This window comes from Sinocyclocheilus anshuiensis, unplaced genomic scaffold (assembly GCF_001515605.1).
Source record: "Sinocyclocheilus anshuiensis isolate Anshui unplaced genomic scaffold, SAMN03320099.WGS_v1.1 scaffold552, whole genome shotgun sequence".
Classification (NCBI taxonomy): domain Eukaryota; kingdom Metazoa; phylum Chordata; class Actinopteri; order Cypriniformes; family Cyprinidae; genus Sinocyclocheilus; species Sinocyclocheilus anshuiensis.
This window is the reverse complement of record NW_015554362.1, coordinates 880,348-890,868: the sequence shown is the minus strand read 5'-3', so window position 1 is coordinate 890,868 and position 10,521 is coordinate 880,348. Positions and strand designations below refer to the sequence as shown.

General features: G+C 36.4%; 1 protein-coding gene across 1 annotated transcript in view; it reads left to right on the top strand.

Annotated features, from left to right (window-relative positions):
* The window catches only part of LOC107671459 (CUB and sushi domain-containing protein 3-like), a 292,685-nt gene that overhangs the window by 233,315 nt on the left and 48,849 nt on the right, over nt 1-10,521 (top strand). The window contains exons 52-56 of the mRNA XM_016464380.1: nt 1,632-1,805; nt 4,422-4,595; nt 6,141-6,314; nt 7,686-7,871; nt 9,774-9,947. Of these exons, the coding sequence (XP_016319866.1) occupies nt 1,632-1,805; nt 4,422-4,595; nt 6,141-6,314; nt 7,686-7,871; nt 9,774-9,947 (882 nt within the window). The remainder of the gene's footprint in view (nt 1-1,631; nt 1,806-4,421; nt 4,596-6,140; nt 6,315-7,685; nt 7,872-9,773; nt 9,948-10,521) is intronic.

The window sequence follows — 10,521 nt, the reverse complement described above, 5'->3', positions numbered from 1 at the left end:
CCCAGTTCAGCCCAGGAAGGGCTCCCGATCCCCAGTTCAGCCCAGGAAGGGCTCCCGATCCCCCGCCGAGCCTAGGAAGGGCTCCCGACCCCCTGTCGAGCCTCGGAAGGGCTCCCGATCCCCAGTCGAGCCTCGGAAGGGCCCCCGATCCCCAGTCGAGCCTCGGAAGGCCTCCCGATCCCCAGTCGAGCCTCGGAAGGGCTCCCGATCCCCTGTCGAGCCTCGGAAGGACTCCCGATCCCCTGTCGAGCCCTGGAAGGGCTCCTGATTTCTCGTTAAACCCAGGAAGGGCTCCAGCCCAAGAGCACGCTCCAGTGCCCAATCGATCCATCAGCTCCACCGTGCTCCCTTGTCCCTCCGGCTCCGCCTTGGTCGGGCGTCGACCCGCCATCGCCTCTGGACTCCTCTCCTCTGGCTGCGCCTTGTTGCTCTGTCCCACCGGCTCCGTTGGGCTCCTTCCTCCACCTGCTCCGCCGCCGTTGGTTGGCCCCCTGGAGTCGACAGCTATCCCTCCTCCATGGCTCCTCCCACCGTCGGCTCCACCTTCGAGTTTGTCGGTTATTGTGAATGTTACCCTGTGAATGTTGATGTCTACCCTGTCTGGATTTCCTGTTGTCTATTTATTAAATGTTATTGGTTTTCGTCATCTTTGTCGTCCTGCCTGGTCTCTGGAACACCCTGCCCGTGACAGTATAATGTGTATTTCCATCACAGACTTGGTCTTAAATTTCATATAAGGTGGTATTAAAAAGGTCTTAAAAAGTCTTAAATGTAACTTGTTCATATCTGTAGACACCCTGAGTTAAGTTGAAGCAGTTGAAGGGAAAGTATCTTTTTTAAATGTAACAATCAGATTTATGTTTCTGTAACTTTTTTTATTGTAAAATATACATGATAAAACCAACGCTATCTCACGGCCAATTTGTACGTATTTTACGAGGTGGCTAATTCGTATGATTTCTGTGACGGGTAAGTTTAGGGGCGGGGTTAGGTGTGGTTCTTCGTATGAATTCATACTAATTTGCCAACTCATAAAATACATGCGATTTTTCAAAAATTTGTACGAATTAGCCACCTCGTAAAATATGTACGAACTGCTGTGAGATCGGGCTGGATAAAACATGATAAAATATAGTAGTTTATATAGTAGGTTGCTTCTACTTTTAGTTAGTTAGCTACTTGCTACTAAATTCCTCAAAATGTAACTTAGTTTTGAAGCTATAAACCTGGTAAACACAGTCAAGCTATTGAAGAATTAGTTAGCGTTTACTAGATAGTTAGTTGAAGAAGTTTATGGGAAAGTATCTTCTAAAATTTAACAGTCACATTTAATGTTTCTGTAACATTTTTATTGTGAAAAGTGATTAAACATAGAATTGCTTTTTACTTTAGTCTAGTTAGTTAGGAAGCAGTTTAAGAGGCAATATCTTTTTTCAATTGAACAATCAGATCATTTTTAAAACTGAGATTTATACATTCAGAAATATTTATTCTGTTTTAGATATTTTACTCATTTTGATCTGTATTTCTTCTGTTTTTGTTTTTTTTATCGGGGGTGTAAATCACAGTCGTACGTGTTGTCTTTAAGATTGTGTCGATTCATTTTTGTTCTCTATTGCCTTTTACTGCAGTCATTTCGTGTGGAGAGCTGCCCACTCCTCCTAATGGAAAGAAAATTGGAACGCAGACAACCTTCGGAGCAACCGCTATTTTTACCTGCAACTCGGGCTACATTCTGGTGGGCTCGACTGTACGGGAATGTCTGGCATCGGGTCTCTGGAGCGGGACGGAGGCGCGCTGTCTCGGTAACACCAGAAACCTTCTCTCTTTCAAAACATCACCACACATTACCATCCATGTAACCTTTTAATGGAGACGGGGCTGAAAGGCCATATGAAGAGTTCTGTGACATTTTGTCAGGATTTCCATAGCAACAGTGGTTTTAATTTTTTGCTTATGCTGTATGCAGCACCTGTATCATCACATGCAGATAAAAGCTCTAGTCTAAAGCCTAGTGAACTGCCTATGTAGGTACAAAAAGCGTCATTATTATCCCTTCTTAAATACATTTTTTTGACCTTGAAGGAGAACACAATCCCATAATACACTATGGTGGTTCTCAGTGGGAAAATATCCATCTAAGATGATGAAAAATTTGTCATTTAATATTTATAAGTATCTTTTATTCAAAAAGTGTCATTACATTTACATGCGTTTTATGCTTTTGGCACATGCTTGTGTCCAAAGAGACTTACATTAAATTCAAGCTATACATCTTTTAAGTTCCTGTGTTCCCTGCACTGTAAAACAGCAGCTGTGGTTGCCAGAAATTCACCCTAAAAATGTGAAAATGTGTCAGGTGTTGCAGAATGGCAGTTTGGTGCTTGTATATTTTTACAGCGTAAAACCATACATTTTATTAAATTATATAATGTTAATACACCAATCTGTTTTAATTTACTATTTTGCACTGTAATTTATACAGTAATTCATAGTTTTGCTTGCAAACACCATCAATTTACACCATAAGTATTTTACAAGTTACATACAATGTGTACATATAAAAAAAAAAGTTTTCTCTGAAAACTGTATGGTATATTTACAAGTCTTTTTCTTTAAAAATAAAAGCATTTTTTTACAGAGCTTTTTTTTTTTTACTAATTTATAAGAGCATCCTTGATGAAAACAAGGTAGTGGACAATGTGAGAGAAATTAACATAAATATAATTTATCATTTATTACAAGTGTAGTTTATTCAATACCAAAACGGTACTATAACTTATATTCAGGCTATGCATATTCTCAGTTCATGCATTCCCTAGGAATCAAATCCGTAACCTTGACATTGCTAATGTAGTGCTCTGCTGTTGCTACAGGAAATATAGTCACATATAATTACATCTGATGAAATATGTACTATTTTACTCTATGTGTGTGTATTTTTGTACTTATCAGAGTTTTTCAGGGTTACCTTAGCAACATGCTATTGTTGCTGCTGTTCAACACATTCTACAAGTTCCTTCCAGTGTAGAATGTTCAATCACCTATGATGTTCCATTTCGGTCAGGATGCAACCTTAAAAGGCAGCTGGCTATGTAGGCAGTATACTAGGAGGTCCTTGTGGAAGGTTTCTCTGTTGTGTTTGCACAGATTGCATGAGTGTCTTTGTGTAAGAGAATAATTTCTTGTCCGACCTGTGCAACAGAAAATGAAGTGAGAGAACGCTGTGGAGGGACAGAGGTGACAAAATGATTTCTGCAGTAGTTCAGCGGACTCAGTGCTCTGTGAAGTGTGCCAGCCTCTGCTGAGTTCTGTCATCAATCACATCTGAGAGAAAAAAACCCTGACAGCTCTCCATTTGCCATCGGCCTTTGTCTCTCATCACATCTTCTCTGAGTAAAACAGTGTTGTGCATTACTTTGTCCACCAAAAGAGTTTTCAAATCCGTTGTGTTGATCCTCGGATGCATCGATATTGCAGTATCTGTTGTGGGGATTGAACACTCATTGTCTGTGGGTGGATTATGAATATCTCTATTCACTACACCACATACAATGTGATTTCCTCAAGTAGGACATCATCCTGCAATAATGTTCCCATCAAATCACAGGCTGAACTAGACATGATAATTTTCACAAATATAAAGATTATGGTTGTGAATCAGATTCCACTTAACTCCAAATTCCTACTTATCCATAAGTAATTCTTTAGGGCAATTTTTATTTTTTTATTTATTTATTTAGGAATAAGGAATTAAGGTAGTTTTTATTGCATTTATTACCCTCAGCAAAAAAAAGTCCAACAGCAGTGTTAAATTTGTCAACATTTATAAATAGGAGGAAAGAGACAAGCTAATTTAAAATTATAATAATAATAATAATTGTAATGTTTTGTATATGATAGATAGATAGATAGATAGATAGATAGATAGATAGATAGATAGATAGATAGATAGATAGATAGATAGATAGATAGATAGATAGATAGATAGATAGATAGATAGATAGATAGATAGATAGATAGATAGATAGATAGATAGATAGATAGATAGATAGATAGATAGATAGATAGATAGATAGATAGATAGATAGATAGATAGATAGATAGATAGATAGATAGATAGATAGATAGATAGATAGATAGATAGATTTGCATTTTTTGAAAGGAGACTATACTCCCCAATATATTTTATTAAAAATACAGTAAAATTGTGAAATATTATTATAATTTAAAATAACTGTTCTGTATTTGAATGTATTGGAAAAATGTAATTTATGCCTGTGATCAAAGCTGAATTTTCAGCATAATCACTCCAGACTTCAGTGTCACATAATCCTTCAGAAATGCTGCTCAAATAACATTTCAAATTCTCATTATATTTGTTGTATATATTATATATATTCTCAATGTTTTTCCCCCAGCCGGCCACTGCGGCTCTCCAGAAAGGATTGTGAATGGTCAAGTGATCGGCGAAAACTTCGGCTACAGGGACACGGTAGTTTACCAGTGCAATCCGGGTTTCCGGCTCATTGGTTCCTCTGTGCGCATCTGCCAACAGGATCACAACTGGTCCGGCCAGCTCCCATCCTGCGTGTGTGAGTTCTCTCCACAGTACATGAGTAATACGCGTCGGGGGAAGTTTGGTTTGCAGCCAAGAGGATTAGTTTGACATGTAATGCAGGCAAGCCCCCTATTCAGCCCACGACAGGCATCACACACAAATCCTGACTTTACCAATGAAACATTTGATGAAGGAAAACACCAACACCACCTGATTTTGTGTGGGTGATTTGGATGTTTGCCTTGTTTTATTTGTGATTGCCGGAACGCAAAGCTGCTTAGATAAATGTTTTCATACAAGTTGCATTTACAGTTTTCATGTCAAGCATTGGAGATTCATATTCTACAAATTGATTAAAATATGCCAGTAGACAAAAGTTAAGGACACAATTAACTGAATTTTCATCATAAAAACCTTTTGATCTAGAAAATGTTTGAAATTAGAACACAAATTTTCATATGAATTTCTTCCAAAGCTACTATTTTCAAATGTTATTGATTTTCCTTTTTTTCCCCACCTTTTTTGGGCTGTTCCTACATAATTCGCAGACTTCCATTTGTGAAATTTGATGCAGTGTTCCCAATGTCATGGCAAAAGAAAACATTAACCTGAATAGTGAATATGAATCTGCAGTATGAATTGAAAGTGAAGAGCATGTGGTACTCTGATTTGCAAACAAATGAATTGTATGAGTCGGTTCTTTGTAGTGAATCAAAGACATACGGCTCGTCCAATATGGTCCAATTCACCACTAAACGACTCTTTTGAGTGGTTATTTTTAGTGAATCAAAAGTATGCAGTGTGAAAAGAACAGTCCAATTCACGATCAAATTACTTTTTTGAACGGTTCTTTTTAGTAAATCAAAATTATGCAATGCAAGCAGTGCAGTCCAATTCACAAACAAATTACTCTTTTGAATGGTACTTTTTAGAAAGATCAAAGACTTGCAGCACTTCAGTATAGTCCAATTCATAAACAAACGACTCTTATGAGTGGTTCTTTTCAGTGAATCAAAAGCATGCAAGATAAACATTGCAGCCCAATTCACAAACAAATTATTCTTATCAGCCAGCTCTTCTGAATGAATCAATTTAAACGACACACAAATTCACTGTATGACTGGTTTACATCAGTATGACGAATCTTTGACAGAATAAGCTCACTGAATCATTTTATTGACTCGTTTACTGCTTTCAGTGATATCTTGAAATTAAGAAAGTTTTAAGTACTTCAGCTTCGTGAAAGTAAATCAGTATGACTAATTGTTCATATGACGGCTGGATTTAAAGATAAACATTTGCATTTTTTATAGATTTTTTTTTTAACATAAATGCATTAAAATACACTAAAAATGAGTTATTGGAGCATGTAAGAAAATACTAATTCAGTTTTTCTACTTTCAAAAATGCATGTTTAATTCAGTGTGATACTTGCGATTTCTTTTTAATTGTTTGTGAAATTTACCAGCTATTTCTGAGTGAAAATTGTAGTAATTCAGTGTAGTAATATTACAGAATAAGTTGGTGTATTCAAACATTTGACTGGTATGTAACAGTAATTTTCTCCTCTGCGTTGCAGCCGTTAGCTGTGGTCATCCGGGCAGCCCAATCTACGGCCGTACTGTTGGCGACGGCTTCAACCTGAATGACGTGGTGACCTTCTTCTGTAATAATGGCTACATTCTGGAAGGCCCGTCTCAAGCGCAGTGCCAGGCGGACCGTCAATGGAGCCAGCAGCTGCCCACATGCCGAGGTTTGGACCAAATGACTTCTTTTCTCATTATAGTGAAATTTAAGCACTGTGGCACTGATGGAAATTACTTTCTGGCTGCTGCAGTTAAAAAAGGAATGACCAATTTCAGCTCGGAGAGCCCTCTGGCCCTCTTTTCAGCCAACAGTATCTCATTCAGTCATGGTCTGAATAGCAACAGATTAGCCCTGCAAATCAGAAGATAAGATGTATGTTTTGAATCTAATCTCTGCTTTGTTAGCGGCGTGATTATGAGAGTCTCAGAGGATCGTCTGTAGTGCTCGATTCTGACAACAGACCGGATGAAGTGATCAACAGTGATGTTGGCTTGATTACATGACTGGAATTTGGTTTTGTCCAATAATTATGAACAAATAAGTGGTTTTATCTCACCATATGGTTGAAGAAACTTAGTGTAATGCTGTATTTTTTACTTTTTAGTTTTTTTTATGCAGCTTCAGTGATATAGTAGTTGACTAACAGTGTCCACTGTCTTTTTTTTCTTTTAAAATTTGTATTTAATTTTAGGTTAGTATTAAAATTACTATATAAAGTAAAGTCTAGATTTAACGTAACTGTTTTAACCACCTTGCAGCGTCCATCCGATTTTAAACACTGTAACACAATCATAAAAGTATTTTAAAAGTATTTTAATAGATTTTTGCATTTTTTAAACTCCTGAAGTTATATGATAGCTTTGTGTGAAGAAACAACTGAAATGTGAGTTGTTATTCACTCAAAATCTTCCTCTCAAATCTCATTTGTGTAATAATTCATGTGCTGTGACTCCATAGACAGTTTTGTGTCGTTTCTGTGGCAGCTTGTGACACCAAAGATACAAAAATGTCAATGTCTTGACTTGGTAGAGAATATGTGGAAGCACAAAATAAGTTTATTCATGAAATGTTTATACTTCATGTCAGAAATTCTCCACAGACACTTAAAGAATGACATACAGTGTAATGTTTTCAAAAGTTTATACAGGTTTCAGACTCACGAGGTGTTTTTCAAGGTTCCTGCCAATTGCTAAAACCTCTTCAAACGTGAAAAATCCTCCGGGTTATCTTTCATAGAGATCTATTCTGATATAGATATATATATATATATATATATATACAATTCCATATTTGTGTTTCTTAAATTTTTATATCATAATTTTCTTATTTTCTGTTTATTATAATTTATATATATTATATCACATTAAATAATTATATAAACTAAATATAATCAGATACATCTCCATCAATGTTTAGATTATAATTGTGTATTTTGTATTTTATTTCTGAAATGAAGAATTACTGAGACAATTGCAACACTCTTCATTATACAGTGACACTCATTTTTTCTTTTTTGGCGTCTGTTTGCTTTCTTCAGTTGTCAACTGCACGGATCCCGGTATACCAGCCAACTCAATCAGGAAGAGCAAAATTGAGTACGGGAACTTCACTTTCGGAACCGTGGTGTCCTATGACTGCAATCCTGGCTATTACCTCTTCGGGTCATCGGTCCTAACCTGCCAGCCCGTGGGTTACTGGGACAAGCCATTACCAGAATGCCTGGGTACGTCTGTGTCGGTTCTCTCACAACACTTTATTTCTCATTTTGACTCTTTATCATTGACAATCTTTGAACACTTTCCATCTGAGAGGCCGAGGGAAAATGTCACAGGTTAGCCAACATGCAGTCGAGTGCAGCGTTCGGTTCAAAGAGCTCTTATGATGAAATATTCGCTGTACGTTTAAAAGCCTTCAAAGTTTTCCAGCACAGACACACTGAGTTTCTGCAGTGAACAGCAGTGAATTTAACGCACCTTTCCTTGGGTTTGGCAAAACGAGGAGTATTAAGGTGAAGAGCGAGCGGAGCGGAGGCTCGGAGCTCACATTCATTAGAGAGACATGTTCATTTGCCTGTGAGATAGCAATTGCCTCCCACTCTCGCTTTCCATCTCTGTCCCTGTAATTGCTTCAAACTTGAATTTGACTGTTTCTTGTCCGTTTCCACCACGCTACTTACACCTCTCAAGTGTACACAAGGTAATTCTGCACTTTGCTTAGCCGACAGAGGCTGCTTGCTGCTCTTAAACTGGAAATTTTAATAAGCATCCTCTTTTCCCCCGTCAGCCTGATGAATATTATGAAAATTGTAACCTCCTCGGTTTTATTCAGGTGCATCTCCAATTCAAAAGAAAGCAAACGTCAAAATCAGGCCTGAAAAGAAGCTTAGCTAAATTGAAATGAAGAGCTTATGTGTGTTTCTTCAACAGCTCACAAGAGCTGAATTAATGTCGCTGGGATGTGCACAACTGCACACTACACAAATCAACTACTGCTGGCTTTTTCTCAGCAATTAGACAGAATGAAATAGTCAAATGCAATTTCACTCTGAAATTTTAATAGTCATTATTTACCAGATCCAAACCCATGTGCTCTTTTATATACAGTACAAGCTCCAGAAATGACCAAAAAACATTATAAAATAATTAAAAATGTAATCCATTTGACTAATGTGATTTATTTAGTTGTCTTGTTGGTGCAGACAGCTTATTGTTGACGGCGGTGAAGTTATTCAAAAGCAGTGCTTTAAAGGAGGAGAGTTTAGAGATGCGTTCTTTGTAATCTTGCAAATGTTGCATTGTACGAGGTCCGTTTCCACTTTGCTAAAATTCTGCCACGCAGCACTTGTTTTTCGTGACATCCTCTGAGAGGGTTACAGCCAGACCCACACAGAATCTGTGCCTGCAGACCTTCACAGAAGAGCTGCACATTTCAGCGGATTTGGAAACGCCAATCATTTACAAAGTCAAAATGAGTCAGCTTTCATTGTCATTCAGTCGTGTTTTGTATATTTTTCAGGATTTCCAAAAATCAATGTTGAAAATATTCCACATATTCCACATTCCATCTGTCTCCTTTAACAACATGTAATGTAAACTTGAATTACTTGAATATAATGTTATATTAATAATCATTTTATGAGAACAATAATTAAAGGGAGAGTTCACCCAAAAATTAAAATGTCATTCCAAACCCGTAAGACCTTCGATCATCTTCGGAGCACAAACGTGTTCTATGTCAGACATATTCTGTGTCAGCAGGATCACACGTATGCATTGTGGTACTCTTGTGAATAGCGAAAAGCTCTCGGATTTCATCAAAAATATCTTCATTTGTGTTCCAAAGATGAACAAAGGTCTTACGGGTTTGGAACGACATTGTGGGTGAGTAATTAAGGAGTAATTAGCGACATTGAGGGTGAGTAATTAATGAGTAATTAGCGACATTGAGGGTGAATAATTAATGACAGAATTTTCATTTTTGGGTGAACTATCCCTTTAAATCTACGGTAATCTAAGCATTGTTACCATGTTGTCTTAAATATTAAAGCTTAAAGAAATGCAAAAGAAAATATCTAGATAAAGAAAGTAGTCTCCACTGACTGTTGGTTGATGATGTTCTCCTGCAGAGGTGGACTGTGGTCACGCTGGATCTCCTCCTCATGCGGTTGTGATGGGGGATAGATTCAGCTTCGGTTCTACAGTTCACTACAGGTGTTTAGAAGACCGAGTTTTGATTGGTGAATCCACCCGCACCTGCCAGCTGAACGGCCAATGGAGCGGCTCTCAGCCTCACTGCTCAGGTGAGTGTACTGAAACTTATAGTCATGCTACTAAACTATAATACTTGGCAGAATTATTCTATCTATCTATCCATCCATCCATCCATATTATTTATTTGTATTTCATAATAAATAAATAGATTATTAATATATTATTATTATTATGAATTTAATATTGTTATTCTAAATATAATAGTTTAATATTAATAATCATTAATATTATTGTTTTAGTTTTTTTATAGTTTTAATCATAATAATAATAATACATGTAATTATTAATATAAAAATAGATAAATAGATTACTTTGTAATAAATACAAAGTTGTTTTTAATTTGATATTTTATTGTAAATATAATTATTTTATATTATTCATAATTTTTAGTTTGTATTGATGTTGTTTTCATTATTATTATTATTACTATTATTATTAATAATATATCATAATAAATAAATACATACATCATTATTTTGTATTTAATATTTAATTATTATAAATATCATAGTTTCTTATTAATAATACTATTATTGTTGTTGTTTTTGTTTGTATTGTTGTTAATAATAGAAATAATAGATTCTATATAATTATTTAATATTA